Below are 22,882 nucleotides of genomic sequence, written 5' to 3'. Positions count from 1 at the left end.
ACTCCGTCACAGAGCGACTCCGTAGAGCGACTCCGTCACAGAGCGACTCCGTCACAGAGCGACTCCGTCATTTCCCCTCGCAAACACTGATGGCCTGATCCCAGATCTATTGCCTCTTTTTGGACTCATATTGGCAAGACCACACAAACAGATCTGGGATCAGAAAAAAATAGTGAAGAGCAGAGAGGTCTGTAGGAGTCACGGGTATTGGGACTTAAGATGGATCCACATGACTCATAATGGTGACGTCGTACTGAAGTGGTAAGTGGAATAAGGGGGTACCGGTAAAGCTATTGAAATCCTATTAAAAAAATAATGGTCATTTTCACTTCATGAAGTTTACAGACTTAAGTGGACGGGTGATGTATTACGACTAAACTGACATTCTATTTACAAATATGACTCATAAAAAGATTAAACTGAATCCTGTGATTTCAAACATACCAGAGCACAGATGGTTTCTTCACGTTGGTGAGAAGTCTACACATCTCAGAAGGGTGCGTGAATGTGATACACTGTTTGCATATGTGGCCATGGGTTTGAGCTCCGATACATCTGGTAATCATTTTCATAGAGATGGAGAAGAAATGAAGGAGCAATTGGCATGTCGTTGTAAACATTGGAGCTGGGCCCCTGTTGGGAATAGTATTTGGTACAGTCCTATTAGCTTTGGCCACTGTTCAAACATAAAACACTTCCTGCTGATAAGACTAAATGATTGGTTGGAGTGGTGAGACAGCCCTGCTGATAAGACTAACTGATTGGTTGGAGAGGTGAGACAGCCATGCTGATAAGACTAACTGATTGGTTGGAGAGGTGAGACAGCCCTGCTGATAAGACTAACTGATTGGTTGGAGAGGTGAGACAGCCCTGCTGATAAGACTAACTGATTGGTTGGAGAGGTGAGACAGCCCTGCTGATAAGACTAACTGATTGGTTGGAGAGGTGAGACAGCCCTGCTGATAAGACTAACTGATTGGTTGGAGAGGTGAGACAGCCCTGCTGATAAGACTAACTGATTGGTTGGAGAGGTGAGGCAGCCCTGCTGATAAGACTAACTGATTGGTTGGAGAGTTGAGAGAGCCCAATGAGGGAGAGTAGGACTAAGATGCATTTACTCCTGGGCACTGAGTAAGTTAGCTAGCTGATCCTAGATCTGTGCAACTTTTACCCGAGCGAGGGAGGTGGAGTAGGACTAAGTTGCATTTACTCCTGGACACTGAGTTAGTTAGCTAGCTGATCCTAGATCTGTGCAACTTCTACAAGAGCGAGGGAGAGTAGAGGTGTGGAGTATTTTCCCTTATTCAAACGCCAGTGGGAGGGGCCATGACCACACTGTACTATTTAAACAAACACAAATCAGTCAGAATCTGGCAACCCTTCCACGTGGCCTCGTACTCAACCTAACCTCTGCAGTTCTACTGTAAAATAAACTCCCAAATGAAAACAGTTTATATTGTCAAATAAACTCCTATATGAAAACACGTCATCAGGTCGATCAAAAGGTGAGAGACGGCCACGTCATCGGGTCGATTATGTAATGCTGTGTGTGGTTGCTAAAGAGACATCTGTGATGCAAGTGACCAACTCCAGGTAACACCATGTTCTATGGTTGGAATCCCAGAGAGGATGTAGCCTGCTGATGTTGACTGTCAGAAGTCAGCTGGAAGCAGCAACAGGGTTGTTCATTAGGCACAAAACTTGTTTTGCTTTCTACTACAAAACACTTTGCTACGTTGAGCCCTAATGAGCGTGACTCTGGTCACGGTGAGCGACGGCACTGGGCAAGACACAGCATTGGCCGAAGTAACCATGGTGACGGCTCATGTTATGGGATGGCATGGGATGCTCTCTGCTCCAAGGTATCAGGTTGGAGTGAGACTAGAGTTCTGTGTGTGTGTGTTCATAATTTATGTCACCCCAAAGGGGGAGTGCAAATCAACAGTGTGTGTAAACAAAGCAGCAAGCCTCAGAACATCCACACGACGGGACAAAAACACCACGGCAGGGAACCATGTTCTGTTGGGAAAACAACAACAAAAAAACTCCCAAAACACTCACCACAGTCCAAAGTTATCCTACTATGCTAGGCTAACTGGGCTAAATGAAGGCATTCTGAAGTCTTCATAAGCCAGGCACTAGCGCGCTAGGCTAACTGGGCTAAATGAAGGCATTCTGAAGTCTTCATAAGCCAGGCACTAGCGCGCTAGGCTAACTGGGCTAAATGAAGGCATTCTGAAGTCTTCATAAGCCAGGCACTAGCGCGATAGGCTAACTGGGCTAAATGAAGGCATTCTGAAGTCTTCATAAGCCAGGCACTAGCGCGCTAGGCTAACTGGGCTAGATGAAGGCCTACAAGGCTTAGTCCAAAGTAGTGCACTATATAGGGAATAGGGTGCCATTTCCAAAGCAGGCCAGGTGATTATGAGTGGTAAACAAAGACAGAGGGGAGACAGACGGATTTACTCGAGTCGGGTGCCAAGAGGGCCGAAACACCCTCATCAAAACCAGATCAAAACACTACGTCTGGAAACCTTAGCGCGCGTAAATTCCTGACCTGCTACAGTAAACAATGCATTTACTGCATTCCTTCTGACCATGAGGAAATAGCCCTTTTTCACAACACTATCCACTCTATTGACAATGTAGTGACACACACACACACACACACACACACACACACACACACACACACACACAAACCCATTGGGACACACACACACACACTCACACGTTCCAGCAGGTATATCTCACTGATCATCCCCAAAGCCAACACCTCATTTGGCCTCCTTTCCTTCCAGTTCTCTGCTGCCAGTGACTGGAACGAATTGCAAAAATCACTGAAGCTGGAGACTTATATTTCCCTCACCAACTTTAAACATCAGCTATCTGAGCAGCTAACCGATCGCTGCTGCTGTACATAGTCCTTCTGTAAATAGCCCATCCAATCTACCTACCTCTTTTTATTTACTTTTCTGCCCTTTTGCACACCAGTATCTCTACTTGCACATCATCATCTGCTCATTTATCACTCCAGTGTTAATCTGCTAAATTGTAATTATTCGCTCCTATGGCCTATTTATTGCCTACCTCCTCATGCATTTTGCACACACTGTGTAAAGACTTAATTTTTGTTCTACTGTGTCATTGACTTGTTTATTGTGTTATTGGCTTGTTTATTGTTTATTCCATGTGTAACTCTGTGTTGTTGTCTGTGTCACACTGCTTTACTTTATCTTGGCCAGGTCGCAGTTGTAAATGAGAACTTGTTCTCAACTAGCCTACCTGGTTAAATAAAGGTGAAATTAAAAAAATAAAAACTCACACGGTGACTCTCTGTCTCACACAGTATGACCCTAACACACACCCACTGACACACACACACCCACTTACACACACACACACACACACACACACACACACACACACACACACACACACACACACACACACACACACACACACACACACACACACACACACACACACACACACACACACACACACACACACACACACACACAGTGACTCAGTGACACAGACCTCATGTGCACATATGAGTTTAAACAAAATGGCGGAAGGAAGACAGGGTGGTGCGGCAGGTGCCGCTTCTCATTCGAATGCTGTAATTTTATCTAAACCATCAGGTGTATGCCGATCCCAGCTAAGTAACTCATGCAAAGAGTTAAAGCGCAATTATGTGTTTTATCTCCAGTACTCTGCCATGATTGTCAGTTATGTAGCTGCTCTACTGATAATCTCAGTGCGTCCTTGCTGGGATGACACAATCAGTCTACTACTGGAGAATATCAACACCAAACACATTGGTTCACCGTTCCACGGGAGCGGACAGTACACAGCATACCATAATGTTCTGAATAATGGCCAAGTCTACCTCGCTCCTTATTCTACTGAACCGCTTAGGCGTAACAAACACAGGTCCAACATTTATCGGAAACTGGTAAACTACCTGTTCGCTACCCTCCTGCTCTCCGGGGATGTACAACTCAATCCTGGGCCCAATATCACCGAGCCAGTGATACGCACCGGAGTGGAGAGTGGTGGATGGCCTCGTCCACTGGTCGTCGCCGCTGTGGAGGTGGGTGAGTGCTATGGTCCTATGGTTTCTCTCGACTCACCCGGTTCCAGGATAGATTTTGACTCTTCAAACATACCAGAGTCGCTATATGCGATCCCTGACTCTGCTTCTGGTACGCAAGCTATTTTAATTAGTTCCCCGCATCCAGTGCAGGCGGGAGGGATTGTTAATTGCGCTACCGAACTGCCCCTAATCAAAACGAAACAAAACGGCCTAAACCTAGCCGTCAGAAAACACAGAAAATTTAACTTTTTTCAATGTGTCAATCACTCTCGAGTCATCTGGGACCCACGAGCTAAGCCCAAGGGACTACTAGGGGGGCACTTGAACATTCGTAGTGTCATTCCAGAAAGTGATCAAATTCAACATCTACTCACAGACTCCAACCTTGACTTTCTCTGCCTCTCAGAGACATGGCTCCATAAACACTCTCCATGTGCTGCTTTGGTTGTGCCTGGCTACAATGTTTTCAGGAGAGACAGGATTGAGGGAAGAGGAGGGGGTGATGATTTACATTAAAGAACATATCCGATGTAAACAAATTGAGTGGTCATGTGATAATGAACTAGAATGTATCGGCCTGAACGTTACACTGTCTCCCCAAATGTCTTTTACCCTCATTGGAATGTATAGGCCACCTTCCACCAAAAGTGTGTTTTTTGATCAGTTTAATACCATGCTTAGGGAATGTGATTTTGGGAAAGAGGTCATCTTAATGGGAGATTTTAACATTAATTATGAAGACAAGTGTTGTAGGAAAACCCTCAAACGGATCACTAATACCTTTGACCTTACACAGCTAGTTAAAGGGCCAACCAGGGTGACTTGTTGCTCTAAAACACAGATTGATTTGGTGTTCAGTAATAAACCAGAGAGAGTGACTAAATCATTCAATATGGTTACTGGGCTGTCTGATCATAATCTGACACTTATAGCCAGAAAGCTGTCTAAGAGCAGGTTTAACCTCTCTACTGTTAGAAAGCCGGATCAACTAAGAATACCTAAGAGTGAATTAAATAATTTTGAAAAAGCAATTAAGGGAATAAACTGGAATGATCTCTTGTCCTATACAGACGTGGAAGCTGATAGTCAGGTTTTTCTATCCACAATCCAGACTACAATAAATGGCTTCCTAAAGAAAATCAAATCCAAACCTGGCCAAAAGAGCACTCTTCCTTGGCTAAATGGAGAAATCTGGAAATTGATGAAAGAACGAGATAATGCTCTAAAAATAGCCCTAAAATCTAAATTAGAGCATGACAGACGTAGGTTTACCATGTTGAGAAATAAGGTGATGAAAGAAATCAGACAGGCCAAGGCAAACTTTTTTATTAACATAATTGGTGAAGCAAAGGGAAATTCTAAATTGATATGGGAGAATCTAAAAAAGTTAACAGGGAAAGACCATAGTAACACTGCAAAAAGACTAGAAATCATGGTGAATAACAATCTAACACAGGATGCAGTCGAAACAGCAATAGTCTTCATTTACTACTTTATTGACTCTGTCAGGGTACTGACACAGAACCCCTCCACTTGTTTCTTGGGCTCAGTGCTAGTGAATGACACTCAACCTGTCTTCATCATAAGGGAGGTTTCTGAGTCAAAGGTGAACAAGGTGATTAGCTCACTAAAGAACTCTAAAGCCAAAGATGTGTTTGGGATGGACTCTACCTTTCTTAAAAACTACAAAGAGTCACTCATTGGCCCCATTACTAAGGTCACCAACACATCTATTGGTCTCGGTGTGTTTCCAAGGGTATGGAAGTCGGCCATAATAACGGCCATCTTTAAATCAGGCGACCCTGCTAACGTGAGTAACTACATGCCCATTAGTATATTACCTGTGGTGTCAAAGGTTGTTGAAAAGTGTGTAGCAGAACAACTGATTGCCCACCTCAACAACAGCCCCTTCACATTACACTCCATGCAGTTTGGCTTCAGAGCGAAACACTCCACAGAAACGGCCAACTGCTTTCTTCTGGAAAATGTGAAGTCCAAGATGGACAAAGGGGGTGCTGTTGGGGCTGTGTTTCTGGACCTAAGGAAGGCTTTTGATACTGTTAACCATGAGATTCTCATCACAAAATTGTCCAAGTTCAACTTTTCCCCTGATGCCTTGAGATGGATGAAATCATACCTTGAAGGCAGAACTCAGTGTGTCAGAGTGAGCAATGAGCTGTCGCCCACTCGTAGCTATGATGTGGGCGTGCCCCAAGGGTCAATACTGGGGCCCCTCCTGTTCAGCCTGTACATTAATGATCTGCCTTCTGTCTGTACTGGGTCTGAAGTTCAAATGTATGCAGATGATACAGTGATATATGTGCATGCAAAGAGCAAACAACAAGCTGCACAAGAACTCACTACTGTAATGGTCCAGGTTACAAAGTGGCTCAGTGACTCGTGTTTGCATCTCAATGTGAAAAAAACTGTTTGCATGTTCTTCACAAAGAGGGCAACAGACGCTACTGAGCCAGATGTCTATGTGTCAGGGGAGAAGCTCCAGGTGGTATCCGATTTTAAGTACCTTGGCATCATACTTGATTCCAACCTCTGTGTGAAAAAGGTAATTCAAATAACCAAATTCAACCTAGCTAATTTCCGATTTATACGAAATTGTTTGACTACAGAGGTAGCAAAACTGTACTTCAAATCTATGATACTCCCCCACTTAACATACTGCTTGACTAGTTGGGCCCAAGCTTGCTGTACAAAATTAAAACCTATTCAGTCTGTCTACAAACAGGCTCTCAAAGTGCTTGATAGGAAGCCCAATAGCCATCATCATTGTCACATCCTTAGAAAGCATGAGCTCTTGAGTTGGGAAAATCTTGTGCAATACACCGACGCATGTCTTGTATTCAAGATCCTCAATGGCCTGGCTCCCCCTCCACTCAATATTTTTGTTAAACAGAAAACCCAGACATATGGCAGCAGATCCACAAGGTCTGCCATGAGAGGTGACTGTATAGTTCCCCTAAGGAAAAGCACCTTTAGTAAATCTGCATTCTCTGTGAGAGCTTCCCATGTCTGGAATACACTGCCATCAGACACACATAACTGCACCACATATCACACTTTCACAAAATGCTTGAAGACATGGCTAAAGGTCAATCAGATTTGTGAACATGGTCCCTAGCTGTGTGTTGCCGCTCTCCATGTTGTCTGTTGTCTGTAGCTTGTGAGGTGTGGAAACACTTTGTTGCTTTTATGAATTTTGTCTTGCTGCTTTTTGTTTTATGCTGCTCTGTCTGTATGCTACGTCTTGCTTGTCCTATGTTGCTCTGTCTGTATGCTATGTCTTGCTTGCCCTATGTTGCTATGTCTTGCTTGTTCTATGTTGCTATTGTCTATATTGTAATTGTTTTTAATAACCTGCCCAGGGACTGCGGTTGAAAATTAGCCGGTTGGCTAAAACCGGCACTTTTGCTGAAATGTTGATTAATGTGCACTGTCCCTGTAAAAATAAAAATAAACTCAAACTCTCTCTCACACAAACCCACTGGGACACACACACAGGTTATGTACTCTGACATAACCGCTAACGAGCCAGGCGTCACCGTTAAAGAACCAGACGTCACCGCTAACGAGCCAGACGTCACCGCTAACGAGCCAGACGTCACCGCTAATGAGCCAGACGTCACCGCTAACGAGCCAGACGTCACCGCTAACGAGCCAGACGTCACCGCTAACGAGCCAGACGGCACCGCTAACGAGCCAGACGGCACCGCTAACGAGCCAGACGTCACCGTTAAAGAAACAGACGTCACTGTTAAAGAAACAGACGGCACCGCTAACGAGCCAGACGGCACCGCTAACGAGCCAGACGGCACCGCTAACGAGCCAGCTAAATAGTCACAACCATAGAGAATGATTACAACCATTAGAATGGACGTTCCCATTCAAGTCAACATTCCGTGATGGGTGGAGACATATTATACTTAAACTTGTATCCAGCCCATTCTGTTTCTATTGTTACATCATGGAGCATTGGATTAAATAGGAAACTTTTTGTCCACACAAAACTGTAGTTCAAACAGTTAAAAATGGAATGCCAGTCGGTTGTGTGACTGTCAACACACCTTATTCTGTTGTTGACCTGAAGTGTGGTCCATACATACTGACTCACACAGTGGAGGCTGCTGAGGGGAGGGACGGCTCATAATAATGACCGGAACGGAGCAAATGGAATGGCATCAAGAACATGTGTTTTGACGTATTTGATACCATTCCACTTGTTTCCGCTCCAGCTATTACCACGAGCCCGTCCTCCCCAATTAAGGTGCCACCAACCTCCTGTGGACAAACACACAGAAAGAGACCTTACCTGTTCGAGCTTGAAGAGGTGCTGGTTGAAGTAGTGATGGAGTCTTTCGTTGGCCAAGTTGATACAGAACTGCTCAAAGCTGTTGTTCTCGTAGTCTTCAAAGCCAAAGATGTCCAGCACTCCAATTGAAAGAATCTGAAGTGAAAGAGAGAGTTTAGTTAGATGTGTTTAATCTATATTGAAATATTAAACATTTTAATACATAACTCAACTCAGAAACAAAGACAATGAACTCTTGATGAATCTTCCACTACAGACCCTGGTTTGATCACGGGCTGTACCACAACCGGAAGTCCCACAACAGAGAGATAGATGAGGACTGAGGGACACAACAGAGAGATAGATAAGGACTGAGAGACACAACAGAGAGATAGATGAGGACTGAGGGACACAACAGAGAGATAGATGAGGACTGAGGGACACAACAGAGAGATAGATGAGGACTGAGGGACACAACAGAGAGATAGATGAGGACTGAGGGACACAACAGAGAGATATATGAGGACCGAGGGACACAACAGAGAGATAGATGAGGACTGAGGGACACAACAGAGAGATAGATGAGGACTGAGGGACACAACAGAGTCTCTCACATGACCCCAAACCACAGCAGTGTAAATCTAACCTCATCTGCTCTCTCTTACACTTGCACACACACACTTGCATACACACACACACACACACACACACACACACACACACACACACACACAGATGATGGCCATGATGCCATCTGCAGCAATGTTCTGGGCACACATGTGGACACACACACACACAGATTTGGGAGGAGAGAAGCAAATATGATCTGTGATCTAATCCTTTGGATGCCCGCTGGGCAAAGCCAGCCAGCTGCCACACGGTTCCCACACAGTGCTTTCCTCATTTCACCCCCAGCCGAGAGAGAGAGACGACGTTGGAGGCAGCTTATGGTAGAGAAACTTAAATTATCTGGCAACCGCTCTGGTGGACATTCCTGCAGTCAGCATATCAATCGCACGCTCCCTCAAAACGTTAGACATCTGCGGCATTGTGTTGTGTGACAAAACTGCACATTTTTAGAGAGGCCTTTTATTGTCTCCGGCACAAGGTGCACCTGTGTATTTAAATGAGCAGCCTTGATATGCCACACATTGATGGATTATCTTGGCAAAGGAGAAATACTCACTAACAGGGATGTAAGCAAATTTGTGCACAACATTTTAGAGAAATAAGCATATGGAAAATGTCTGAAATCTTTTATTTCAGATCATGAAACATGAGACCAACACCTTACATGTTGCGTTTATATTTTTGTTCAGTCTAGTTACAGGGGAGAGGAGGGGGGATGAACGAGCCAATAGGAAGCTGGAGATGATAATCAGGTGGCCATGATGGTATGAGGGTCAGATTGGGAATTTAGCCAGGACACCGGGGTTATAATAAGTGCCATGGTATCTTTAGTGACCACAGAGAGTCATGACAACCTAAAGAGAGCAACTTACACAGGGAAATGTCCCCAATCACTGCCCTAGGGAATTAGAATATTTTGTTGGGGACCAGAGGAAATAGCACCTCCTGCTGGCTCTCCCAACACCACTTCCAGCAGCATCTGGTCTCTCATCCTGGGAACAACTAGGACCAACCCTGCTTAGCTTCAGAAGCAAGCCAGCAGTGGGATGCAGGGCGGTATGCTGCTGTGTGTCAGAGTTTGCATGAATTATGTGTGTGTGTGTGTGTTGTGTATGTGTTGTGTGTGTGTGTGTGTGTTGTGTATGTGTGTGTGTGTGTGTGTTGTGTATGTGTTGTATGTCCAAATCCTACCTTGGCACTGTGCTCCAGGTCTTTGTTGTTGAGCAGAGCATGGTTGGTCCTGAACACGATCCAGTCAAACAGGGCGCTGTACAGGGATTTGGCCATGGAGTCCCGAACGGTACCAGCCTACACACACAGACACAATCATGAGACATGAATACAATTTACAGTCTGCTCCAATCACAGTGCTATACACACACTGTACATTCATTTAATCGGGACCATGGGTTGACCCTCCTGTAACCCCCCCTCCAATTCACACACACACACACACACAGACACACACACACACACACACACACACACACACACACACACACACACACAGTTGTTGAAATCCTTACATTATGTAGATTAGGTACAAGCAACAATGGCAAACATGAATTAAATAATCTGCTGCACTTTACACAACAAATTAATCTCTAATGTATTACTCTGTTGATCTGGGCCTATCTATCTAACTCTAATGTATTACTCTGTTGATCTGGGCCTATCTATCTAACTCTAATGTATTACTCTGTTGATCTAGGCCTATCTATCTAACTCTAATGTATTAATCTGTTGATTTGGGCCTATCTAACTCTCTAATGCATTAGTCTGTTGATCTGGGCCTATCTAACTCTCTAATGTATTACTCTGTTGATCTAGGCCTATCTATCTAACTCTCTAATGTATTAGTCTGTTGATCTGGGCCTATCTAACTCTCTAATGTATTACTCTGTTGATCTAGGCCTATCTATCTAACTCTCTAATGTATTAGTCTGTTGATCTGGGCCTATCTAACTCTCTAATGTATTAGTCTGTTGATCTGGGCCTATCTATCTAACTCTCTAATGTATTAGTCTGTTGATCTGGGCCTATCTATCTAACTCTAATGTATTAATCTGTTGATCTAGGCCTATCTATTTAACACTAATGTATTAGTCTGTTGATCTGGGCCTATCTATCTAACTCTCTAATGTATTAATCTGTTGATCTAGGCCTATCTATTTAACACTAATGTATTAGTCTGTTGATCTAGGCCTATCTAGCATTCTAATGTATTAGTCTTTACATCAACGTACAGGTCTGTCAGTCTGTCTCTGTCCGCCTGTGTCTGTCTTTGTCTCTACTGTATTTCCTATTGCATATATCTTCCCATTTGTATAATTATCGCTCCATCTCTTTATAAAATGTCTCTATCTAGACATCTACCCATTTTAACAGTCTGCCTGTCTGTTTACACATCTCTCAATCCAGATATATGTCTGTCTGCCATCTGCAGTATCACTGACTCAGGGATGCGGGTCCGTTTTAATAAACTCTCTTTTTCCCATCTGCTTCTCCAACAGAGGACAGAAGCCCAGCCAACACCTGCTCTCTGAACAGTACTGCATTGCACCAGCTGAGCAAAGCAAAACCAAGGCCCACAGTCTGTGTTTCTCTCTACATTTAAACTGATCAATGTCAATGTCACCTTAACAAGCTCTGACGTGTGTACTTTAGAGAGTCTAATGAACAAGTGGATAATCATCAACATTCTGACCTGATCTGTTCTATCATCAACATTCTGACCTGATCTGTTCTATCATCAACATTCTGACCGGATCTGTTCTATCATCAACATTCTGCCTGATCTGTTCTATCATCAACATTCTGACCTGATCTGTTCTATCATCAACATTCTGATCTGTTCTATCATCAGCATTCTGACCTGATCTGTTCTATCATCAGAATTCTGACCTGATCTCTTCTATCATCAACATTCTGACCTGATCTGCTCTATCATCAGCATTCTGACCTGATCTGTTCTATCATCAACATTCTGACCTGATCTGTTCTATCATCAACATTCTGATCTGTTCAATCATCAACATTCTGACCTGATCTGTTCTATCATCAGCATTCTGACCTGATCTATTCTATCATCAGCATTCTGACCTGATCTATTCTATCATCCACATTCTGACCTGATCTGTTCTATCATCAGCATTCTGACCTGATCTGTTCTATCATCAGCATTCTGACCTGATCTGTTCTATCATCAGCATTTTGACCTGATCTGTTCTATCATCAGAATTCTGACCTGATCTGTTCTATCATCAACATTCTGACCTGATCTGTTCTATCATCAGCATTCTGACCTGATCTGATCTGTTCTATCATCAGAATTCTGACCTGATCTGATCTGTTCTATCATCAGCATTCTGACCTGATCTGATCTGTTCTATCATCAGCATTCTGACCTGATCTGATCTGTTCTATCATCAACATTCTGAACTGATCTGTTCTATCATCACCATTCTGACCTGATCTGTTCTATCATTAACATTCTGACCTGATCTGTTCTATCATCATCATTCTGACCTGACCTGTTCTATCATCAACATTCTGACCTGATCTGTTCAATCATCAACATTTTGATCTGTTCAATCATCAACATTCTGACCTGATCTGTTCTATCATCAGCATTCTGACCTGATCTGTTCTATCATCAGCATTCTGACCTGATCTGTTCTATCATCAACATTCTGACCTGTCATCAACATTCTGACCTGATCTGTTCTATCATCAGCATTCTGACCTGATCTGTTCTATCATCAACATTCTGACCTGATCTGTTCTATCATCAGCATTCTGACCTGATCTGTTCTATCATCAGCATTCTGACCTGATCTCCAAGGACACAAGACATTGGGGAATGTGAAGTATTTTCTGTCAAGTGTATTTATGTGGTTCATCTTTCCCCTCTGAACCTGTAGAGGTGTTGAACTCGAAGATTAAACCCTCTTACCCTCTTGACTTTCCATAACTCTTCAGACAGTCGGTCTAATGTCACAATGCTGTTATATAGTCCTTTGTTCAGATAGACTTCCACCTATATGGAGACTACGCATCACAAGAAGTCTCACATCTGCTACATAACACCATTGTTGATAGCGGTTAGCTCACAGCCTACCAAGCCCACAGGCGCTAACTGTAGTGTCAGTGTAACATGTTAGCATGCCAGAAAAGTTCTTCAAATGCTAACAATGTTAGCTAGCCAACAGTAGTGTAACGTCTGTTAGCATGCCAGCTAACAGCAAACAAGTTCCTTCTGGTTTTTCTATGATGCCCCAAACCCTGCTGTGCTACAACACTACAGATTTAGGTGTTTTGAGATTCAGAGCCAAAACTGTAAGTGTCTCCAGACAGACAAATCACTTTTTGGATACTTCAGCTATCCATAAAAAAACAACAGTACCAAGACAGACGATTACGTGCCTCAACAAGCCAAGGGAAAATATGCTCTCCACTTACAGATGATGAAAGGCATGCTAAGCTAATATAAGTGGAGTTGGAATGAGGACTTGGACATACGACCATCAGCCTTTGGCAGTTTGGAGTGTTATGGAAAGGGATTGGGTGGTGGAAGAGCAAAACAGAATTCTATTGGTCCCCAAATGACTGGATGATCTTTGTGACTGGGAGGCTGTATACAGGGACCCTTCTGGCAACTGCCACATTGACGACAAATTTACTCCAACAGTAGGCCATCTTATGCATGCTTTGTGTAGCTACTGTAGCTCATTTAGGGTGAATATGGGCTAATGTGAGTGGAGTTTGTTTCAGTTTAGCTGTGGTTGGCTCTCCAGAGGGTAGTGAGGTCTGCACAACGCATCACCGGGGGCAAACTACCTGCCCTCCAGGACACCTACACCACCCGATGTTACAGGAAGGCCATAAAGATCATCAAGGACATCAACCACCCAAGCCACTGCCTGTTCACCCCGCTATCATCCAGAAGGCGAGGTCAGTACAGGTGCATCAAAGCTGGGACCGAGAGACTGAAAAACAGCTTCTATCTCAAGGCCATCAGACTGTTAAACAGCCACCACTAACATTGAGTGGCTGCTGCCAACACACTGACACTGACACTGACTCAACTCCAGCCACTTTAATAATGGGAATTGATGGGAAATGATGTAAATATATCACTAGCCACTTTAAACAATGCTACCTTATATAATGTTACTTACCCTACATTATTCATCTCATATGCATACGTAGATACTGTACTCTATATCATCGACTGCATCCTTATGTAATACATGTATCACTAGCCACTTTAACTATGCCACTTGGTTTACATACTCATCTCATATGTATGTACTGTACTCGATACCATCTACTGTATCTTGCCTATGCTGCTCTGTACCATCACTCATTCATATATCTTTATGTACATATTATTTATCCCCTTACACTGTGTATAAGACAGTAGTTTTGGAATTGTTAGTTAGATTACTTGTTGGTTATTACTGCATTGTCGGAACTAGAAGCACAAGCATTTCGCTACACTCGCATTAACATCTGCTAACCATGTGTATGTGACAAATAAAATTTGATTTGATTTGATTTGGTCAGACATGAGTCACCTCAGTCAAATTCCACGTTTTACACTGTTTTGTTTTTTCCCTCATAACTCGTTGCATAAGTTCTAATATACATGTGTGCTCTGAATTACTTATCACCTTAGAAAGCGCTGTCCATTTCATTGTGTTAAGCTTTGAAACAACATCTAAAATGACCATGTTTTACACTGCTGTTGAACCTTTTTCAAATTGATCATCACAGTGAGGTGAGTATTAAAAGCACTATACCGTTTTGATTATGAGTAGAACCTGATGGAGGAACAATAGAGCCCTGAGTACCAGGCCATTAGGACCTGATGGAGGGACAATAGAGCCATGAGTACCAGGTCATTAGGACCTAATGGAGGAACAATAGAGCCCTGAGTACCATGCCATTAGAACCTGATGGAGGAACAATAGAGCCCCGAGTACCAGGTCATTAGGACCTGATGGAGGGACAATAGAGCCATGAGTACCAGGCCATTAGGACCATGTTCCTGAACAGATTTCACTTGGTTTTCGAAGTTAAGCACTGGGTAGCTGCAGGAACAGGGTTGGAGAGCTCATGGCATACAGAGTTTGGGTGGAATATCACCTGTGGCACAGCGAGGGCATGCTCCTCGAACAGTGCTTGATGCATGGAGTGTATTCTTATATTTATTTCTCAGGCTGTTCATATTAAGCACATGCTCCGCTATAAAACCGAAATAGCCTACAAAACGGACTGGCGGGAAAGCGCGAGGTCTCCATTTGTTATTCGAGTGCGTACAGATGCCGTATTTTTTTTCCCTGTTCCTGCCCATTTGATAATGGTCCATTCTAAATCGAAAATAATTTTACATATTAGTAAAGACAAAATTCAATTGAGATGAGTCTGATGGGTGAAAACATGATCACTTGATGAGAGAACAGCTGTGCAGTCTGAGGTTAGGAACAGAGCACCAGAACAGAGAGCAAAGCATTTTTTTTTACTACTTTCTCAAATCATCAATAGCCTATATTAGCATCATACAGCCCATATACATTTTGATTTTTAACACATTATAAAGGTTTGTATCATTCATAACTAAAGTTGCCAAATAACTTTAAATCTAGCGTATATGACCTGTTTCAAATGATCACTTTTACACTCAACATAGCTACTTCAAATGTGCACTTGCTCTGGAATGGGAAAAATATCCTTTCTATTTTATTCAGCTACTGTAAGTTAAAATACAGTATATTATTCTTACTAGAAATTAACATCCCATCATGCTTAGGGTCATGTATAAAAAAATTCTGGACAGGCCATGGCTGTCTCAGTCACCAGATCTCAACCCAATTGAATCTTATGGAAGATTCTGGAGCAGCGACTGTTTTTCACCTCCACCACCAAATGATTACATTTCTTGTGGAAGAATGGTGTCACATCCCTCCAATAGAGTTCCGACACGTAAGATATATGAAGCTATTCTGGCTCATGGTGGCTCAATGCCCACTTTATGTTGATGTTTCCTTTATTCTGGCAGTTACGTGTAGGTCTGTGGTGTCACTGTAACAGTTTATAGAGCTGACACCATTTTCATACTCTACATGACAGAGAATGTTGAGAATGTTGCCTACATACTATACTGTATATGAACCTTCTGTAACCTTGCATGCCCCTGAACACACCCCAAATGTACAGTAGAGTGTTTGCAGGCAGTAAGTGAGTTTAAACAGCTTCGACTAGGTCCAGGGGGAGCACAGATTCACAATGAAGAAAAAATGTTATATATATATATACCACACATTTCTAATAAACAATGTTGCATGTCCCTAAACACGTCCCATATGTACAGGTCATTTCAACTAGGTTCTGGGGAGCAGAGAATTGTGAGCAAGTAAAAATGTCTTTTAAAAAGCCTACTGCATTATTGACCTCATCGTTATTTTTAGAGGAATGAGCTTCACTGTTTCCTGTTTCCTGCTCTCAAAGGTGATATAAGTTCACATGTATTATGCAGCCCAATCAAAACTGCTCAAAAAGGTCCATCCTGTGATTTTCAAACACGATAAAGAACATTCGCGATGACGTCTTGTTTGAACGAACATCCACTGTCACGAAACATCACAAGTCAAACACAATTAAATGATTTACCACAATGGGAGTGTTGAGTTAGATATGGAATGGATGGAGAGAAAACATTTTCTAAAAACAAACGTTATTTTTATAGGAGGGCCACCCTAAATAATAAGAGGGAAGTTATCAGAGAGAGTTTAGAGCCTGTAATGAGGTCTTGGTTGGAGTTTGGTCATTAGAAGCCTATACCGGGGAGACCAAAACACAGAGAGCCGTGGTCTTTCTCGACTAATGGCTTACAAACACGCTCCGCGAGCCACGGGAGGTGTAAAACAACACCCTGCATGAGCCCGCACTGCACATGGCTCGCTAGCCTCTTCTCCGCACGGGGTGGCTGTGTTTGAGGCATTTGTGTCCAATTGGATGCCTGTTTTTGATGTGAGTTTATAGGAAAGTGTGTGTTTGATTGTGTGTGTGTGTGTCTCTGTGTCTCTGTGTTAGCTACAAAGATATAAACATAGTTGTGATATAGCGTGGCAACATTTAATCTAAAGCACATGAATGCATGGTTTAAGAAGTTCCTTATCCTCCAAATGGTCTCACTTTAAAAACAGGAAACAGGAAGTGGTGGAATCTGATTATCTGGAGCCAAATCAACAGTGAGTCAGTGTAGCTTATCTACACACACTACACACACGCACGCACACAGCAGAGCTGGGGTTAATTAAAACAACACCGTCTTCCTCTCTCATTAGCTAGCATGAAGAAAGCAATAGCTGATCTTCCTCTCTCATTAGCTAGCATGCTGCAGGCCAAGGCTAGTCTTCCTCTCTCATTAGCTAGCACGCATCAGGCCAAAGCTAGTCTTCCTCTCTCATTAGCTAGCATGCAGCAGGCCATAGCTAGTCTTCCTCTCTCATTAGCTAGCATGCAGCAGGCCATAGCTAGTCTTCCTCTCTCATTAGCTAGCATGCAGCAGGAAACTGACAGGTATCCAACCACTCAAGTCTTTAAAAAATGAAAAATAAAACAGTATTAGGGGCCAGAAGGAGACAATGGAACAGGACCTCTCTCAAATCGGGTCCATCTGAACTTTTGTCCAGGAGGGGAAATGATTTTGAGAGAAAAGATGCTACACTTGCCAAGCCCTCTCTTCATGGGCCCTTGTACAATAAAAGGGTTTAATATTATGGCAGAAAGTCATCGATTCCACAAGCTTGCTTCAGGCGAAAGAAAGAAAGAAAGAAAGAAAGAGAGAGAGAGAAAGAGAGAGAGAAAGACTATTTCCACATCGTTACAACACTGTACATAGCCATAATGACATTTGAAATGTCTCTATTCCTTTGAAACTTTTGTGAGTGTAATGTTTACTGTTCATTTTTATTATTCATTTAACTTTGACTTATTATCCATTTCACTTGCTTTGGCAACGTTAACATATGTTTCCCGAGCCAATAAAGGCCTTTACATGTTATAACAGTGAACACAATCACAGAAGTTCCCAAAGAATAAAATACATTTCAAATGTCATATTATGTCTATATACAGTGTTGTAATGATGTGTAAATAGTTAAAGTACAAAAGGGAATATAAATAAACATAAATATAGGTTGTATTTACAATGGTGTTTGTTCTTCACTGGTTGCCCTTTTCTTGTGGCAACAGGTCACAAATCTTGCTGCTGTCACGGCACACTGTGGTATTTCACCCAGTAGATATGGGAGTTTATTAAAACAGGATTTGTTTTTTAATTCTTTGTGGATCTGTGTAATCTGAGGGAAATATGTGTCTCTATTTGGCATGATTTGGTTGGGTCTAAATGTGTTGCTGTCCTGTGGCTCTGTGGGGTCTGTTTGTGATTGTGAACAGAGCCGCAGGACCAGCTTGCTTAGGGGGCTCTCCTCCAGGTTAGTTTCTCTGTAGGTGATGGCTTTGTTATGAAAGGTTTGGGAATCGCTTAGTTTTAAGTGGTTGTAGAATTTAACAGCTCTTTTCTGGATTTTGATAATTAGCGGGTATCGGCCTAATTCTGCTCTGCATGCATTATTTGGTGTTTTACATTGTACACAAAGCATTTTTTTTTTTTCCCCATTTTGTGAATTCTTGGTATGTCAAATTCTATGTTCCTTTTGATGGCATTAAAGGCCTTTCTTCCCTTGCCTTTGTGGAAGTTACCTGTGGCGCTGATGTTTAAGCAGAGGTATGTATCGTTTTTTGTGTACTCCAGGGCAACGGTGTCTAGATGGAATTTGTATACGCAACTAGACCTTTTATGGAACACCACTGTTTTTGTCTTCCTGAGATTTACTGTCAGGGCACAGGTCTGACAGTATATGTGCAGAAGATCTAGGGGCTGCTGTAGGCCCTCCTTGGTTGGGGACAGAAGCACCAGATCATCAGCAAACAGTAGACATTTGACTTCAGATTTTAGTATGTTGAGGCCTGGTGCTGCAGACTGTTCTAGTGCCCTCGCCAATTCATGATATATTTGTTGAAGAGGGTGGGGCTTAAGATTCATCCCTGTCTCACCCCATGGGCCTTTGGAAAGAAATGTGTGTTTTTTGCCAATTTTGTTTGTGTACATGGATTTTATAATATCGTATGTTTTCCCCCCAACACCACTTTTCATCAATTTGTATAGCAGGCCTTCATGCCAAATTGAGTCAAAATCAAAAAAGGATGAGAAGACTTTGCCTTTGTTTTTTTTGTCAATCAGGGTGTGCAGGGTGAATACGTGGCCTGTCGTACAGTAATCAGGGTGTGCAGGGTGAATACGTGGCCTGTCGTACAGTAATCAGGGTGTGCAGGGTGAATACGTGGCCTGTCGTACAGTAATCAGGGTGTGCAGGGTGAATACGTGGCCTGTCGTACAGTAATCAGGGTGTGCAGGGTGAATACGTGGCATGTCGTACAGTAATCAGGGTGTGCAGGGTGAATACGTGGTCTGTCGTACAGTAATTTGGTAAAAAAAAGACAATTTGACATTTGCTCAGTACATTGTTTTCGTTGAGGAAATATACGAGTCTGCTGATAATGATAATCCAGAGGATTTTCCCAAGGTTGCTGTTTACATACATTTGAAGTTGGAAGTTTACATACACTTTAGCCAAATACATTTAAACTCAGTTTTTGACAATTCCTGACTTTTAATCCAAGTAAAAATCCCTGTCTTAGGTCAGTTAGGATCACCACTTTATTTTAAGAATGTGCAATGTCAGAATAATAGTTGAATGATTTATTTAATATTTTATTTCTTTCATCACATTCCCAGTGGGTCAGAAGTTTACATACAGTCAATTAGTATTTGGTAGCATTTGCTCTAAATTATTTAACTTGGGTCAAACTTTTCAGGTAGCCTTCTACAAGATTCCCACAATATATTGGGTGAATTTTGGCCCATTCCTCCTGACAGAGCTAGTGTAGCTGAGTCGGGTTTGTAGGCCTCCTTGCTCGCACACGCTTTTTCAGGTCTGCACACAAATTTTCTATAGGATTGAGGTCAGGGCATTGTGATGGCCACTTGACTTTGTTGTCATTGTCCATTTGGAAGACCCATTTGCAACCAAGCTTTAACTTCCTGACTGATGTCTTGAGATGTTGTTTCAATGTATCCACATCATTTTCCTGCCTCATGATCCCATTTATTTTGTGAAGTGCACCAGTCCCTCCTGCAGCAAAGCACCCCCACAACATGATGCTGCCACCCCCATGCTTCACAGTTGGGGATGGTGTTCGTCGGCTTGCAAGCCTGATTCTTTTTCCTCCAAACATAACAATGGTCATTATGGCCAAACAGCTCTATTTTTGTTTCATCAGACCAGAGGACATTTCTCCAAAATGTACGATCTTTGTCCCCATGTGCAGTTGCAAACCGTAGTCTGGCTTTTTTATGGCGGTTTTGGAGCTGTGGCTTCTTCCTTGCTGAGCGGCCTTTCAGGTTATGTCGATATAGGGACTCGTTTTACTGTGGATATAGATACTTTTGTACTTGTTTCCTCCATCATCTTCACAAGGTCCTTTGCTGTTGTTCTGGGATTGATTTGTACTTTCCGCACCAAAGTACGTTCATCTCTAGGAGACAGAACGCATCTCCTTCCTGAGCGGTATGACGGCTGCATGGTCCCATGGTGTTTATACTTGCATACCATTGTTTGTACAGATGAACGTGATACCTTCAGGCATTTGGAAATTACTCCCAAGGATGAACCAGACATGTGGAGGTCTTGGCTGATTACTTTTGATTTTCCCATGATGTCAAGCAAAGAGGCACTGAGTTTGAAATACATCCACAGGTACACCTCCAATTGACTCAAATGATGTAAATCAGAAGCTTCTAAAGCCATGACATCATTTTCTGGAATTGTCCAAGTTGTTTAAAGGCACAGCCAACTTAGTGTATGTAAACTTCTGACCCACTGGAATTGTGATACAGTGAATTATAAGTGAAATAATCTGTCTGTAAACAATTGTTGGAAATATTACTTGTGTCATGCACAAAGTAGATGTCCTAACAGACTTGCCAAAACTACAGTTTGTTAACAGGAAATTTATGGAGTGGTTGAAAAACGAGTTTTAATGACTCTAACATAAGTGTATGTAAACTTACGACTTTAACTGTATTTGCCATTTAAGTGAATGAGGAGCACAATCTCTGGCTTTTGTGTGTCCTCAGTGGATGTGTGTGGGGGTTGTCAAGTGAGATATCAGGGGAGCTGACAGGATTTGGTTTCTGGCCCAAACGTTATATTTGACTGTATATTCCAGTCAAAGACAGACAGCGAAAACAGGAACTCGTATCAAACTGTTGATAGCTAATGTTAGTTATTAAATTGACCTGGGCCGTGTTCATTATGCACAAAACAGAAGAAAACAGGAACTCGTATCAAACCGTTGATAGCTAATGTTAGTTATTAAATTGACCTGGGCCGTGTTCATTATACACAAAACAGAAGAAAACAGACTGAAACATGCCACATTAGTAAACCTCACAGGAAACAGGAAGTCACAGAGGAAGACAGCACCAACAACACAACCCTGAGGCAGCGGGGCCAGAACAAATCCTCCTGAGACTGCCCCTCACAATCCCTGGCCACTGATGCATTCTGCAACCAAACAAAGCCACTCTGTTTTGCTTTCTTGAGGCCTTTTGGGATTTTACATTTGAGTCATTTAGCAGACACTCTTATCCAGAGCGACTTACAGTAGGAAGGTCCACTCTTGGGAATCAAACCCACAACCCTGGCGATGCAAGTGTAATGCTCTACCAACTAAGCCACATGGGAGGTTTTACCAACTGAGCCACACGGGAGGTTTTACTCTGCCCAAAATCTGTTCTCGAAAATAAGCCCCCAAAATGATGAATTTTTGGTGGTCAATGAGTGTCAAATTTGGTCAACGATAAAAGTAATTGCTAATTTGCTACATGAGGCTTATTTGATGCAATAGAAGTTTCGTAACGTTTAGGTTGTTAGAAATGCACTGATATAAGTGTACGCATGTGGCATTCGGTCAACTTTGGAAGAAAAAATAAAACTACTTCATATTGGAGTTATAACCTGCTTTAGCTTTATAACCTGTTTTAGCATGGACATTGCCATTGAGGGCTTCCACCATTTTAAAGTAGAAAGTAGTCAACTGGGTGGGGATTCCTATGAGTCGGGAGCAATTAGCCAATGAAGAAGAAGAAAACTGACTTTAAAATGGAAAAATGGAGATGCCCATGCTGTCACAGACGCTATAATGGTACAAACACAAAGATGAGTCCTCTATCGATGGCCTGTTGTTCACACGCATATCTGGCCCTCTCATTGGCTAGAATGGTTCCACCTGATCTCGCCTCCTTCCATCCCGCCTGCCTCCCATCGTTGAGGACATGTATTTCCATTGTTGGAGTGGTCACTTGACAGTCTTGTCAATATAATAGACAATCTTTGACTGTACACCCCCCCACCCCCAGTACAAAAGCCTTGACAGTCTTGTCAATATAATAGACAATCTTTGACTGTACACCCCCCCCCCCCCCCAGTACAAAAGCCTTGACAGTCTTGTCAATATAATAGACAATCTTTGACTGTACATCCCCCCCCCCAGTACAAAAGCCTTGACAGTCTTGTCAATATAATAGACAATCTTTGACTGTACACCCCCCCCCAGTACAAAAGCCTTGACAGTCTTGTCAATATAATAGACAATCTTTGACTGTACACCCCCCCCCCCAGTACAAAAGCCTTGACAGTCTTGTCAATATAATA

The 22,882-nt window shown here is 42.7% G+C and overlaps 1 protein-coding gene across 4 annotated transcripts in view; it reads right to left on the bottom strand.

Moving 5' to 3' along the window:
• LOC109898287 (unconventional myosin-IXAa-like) overlaps positions 1-22,882 on the bottom strand; it is a 274,482-nt gene that overhangs the window by 75,815 nt on the left and 175,785 nt on the right. For all 4 annotated transcript variants that reach the window (XM_031833015.1, XM_031833013.1, XM_031833014.1 and 1 more), the window contains exons 9-10: positions 10,227-10,343; positions 8,427-8,561 (exon numbers count right to left, since the gene is read on the bottom strand). In XM_031833015.1, the coding sequence (XP_031688875.1) occupies positions 8,427-8,561; positions 10,227-10,343 (252 nt within the window). The remainder of the gene's footprint in view (positions 1-8,426; positions 8,562-10,226; positions 10,344-22,882) is intronic.

The sequence above is a fragment of the Oncorhynchus kisutch genome, linkage group LG10, assembly GCF_002021735.2.
Source record: "Oncorhynchus kisutch isolate 150728-3 linkage group LG10, Okis_V2, whole genome shotgun sequence".
In the NCBI taxonomy this organism is placed as follows: Eukaryota; Metazoa; Chordata; class Actinopteri; order Salmoniformes; family Salmonidae; genus Oncorhynchus; species Oncorhynchus kisutch.
Note: the sequence above shows the minus strand (reverse complement) of the source record. Positions and strands in the feature narration are given on the sequence as shown.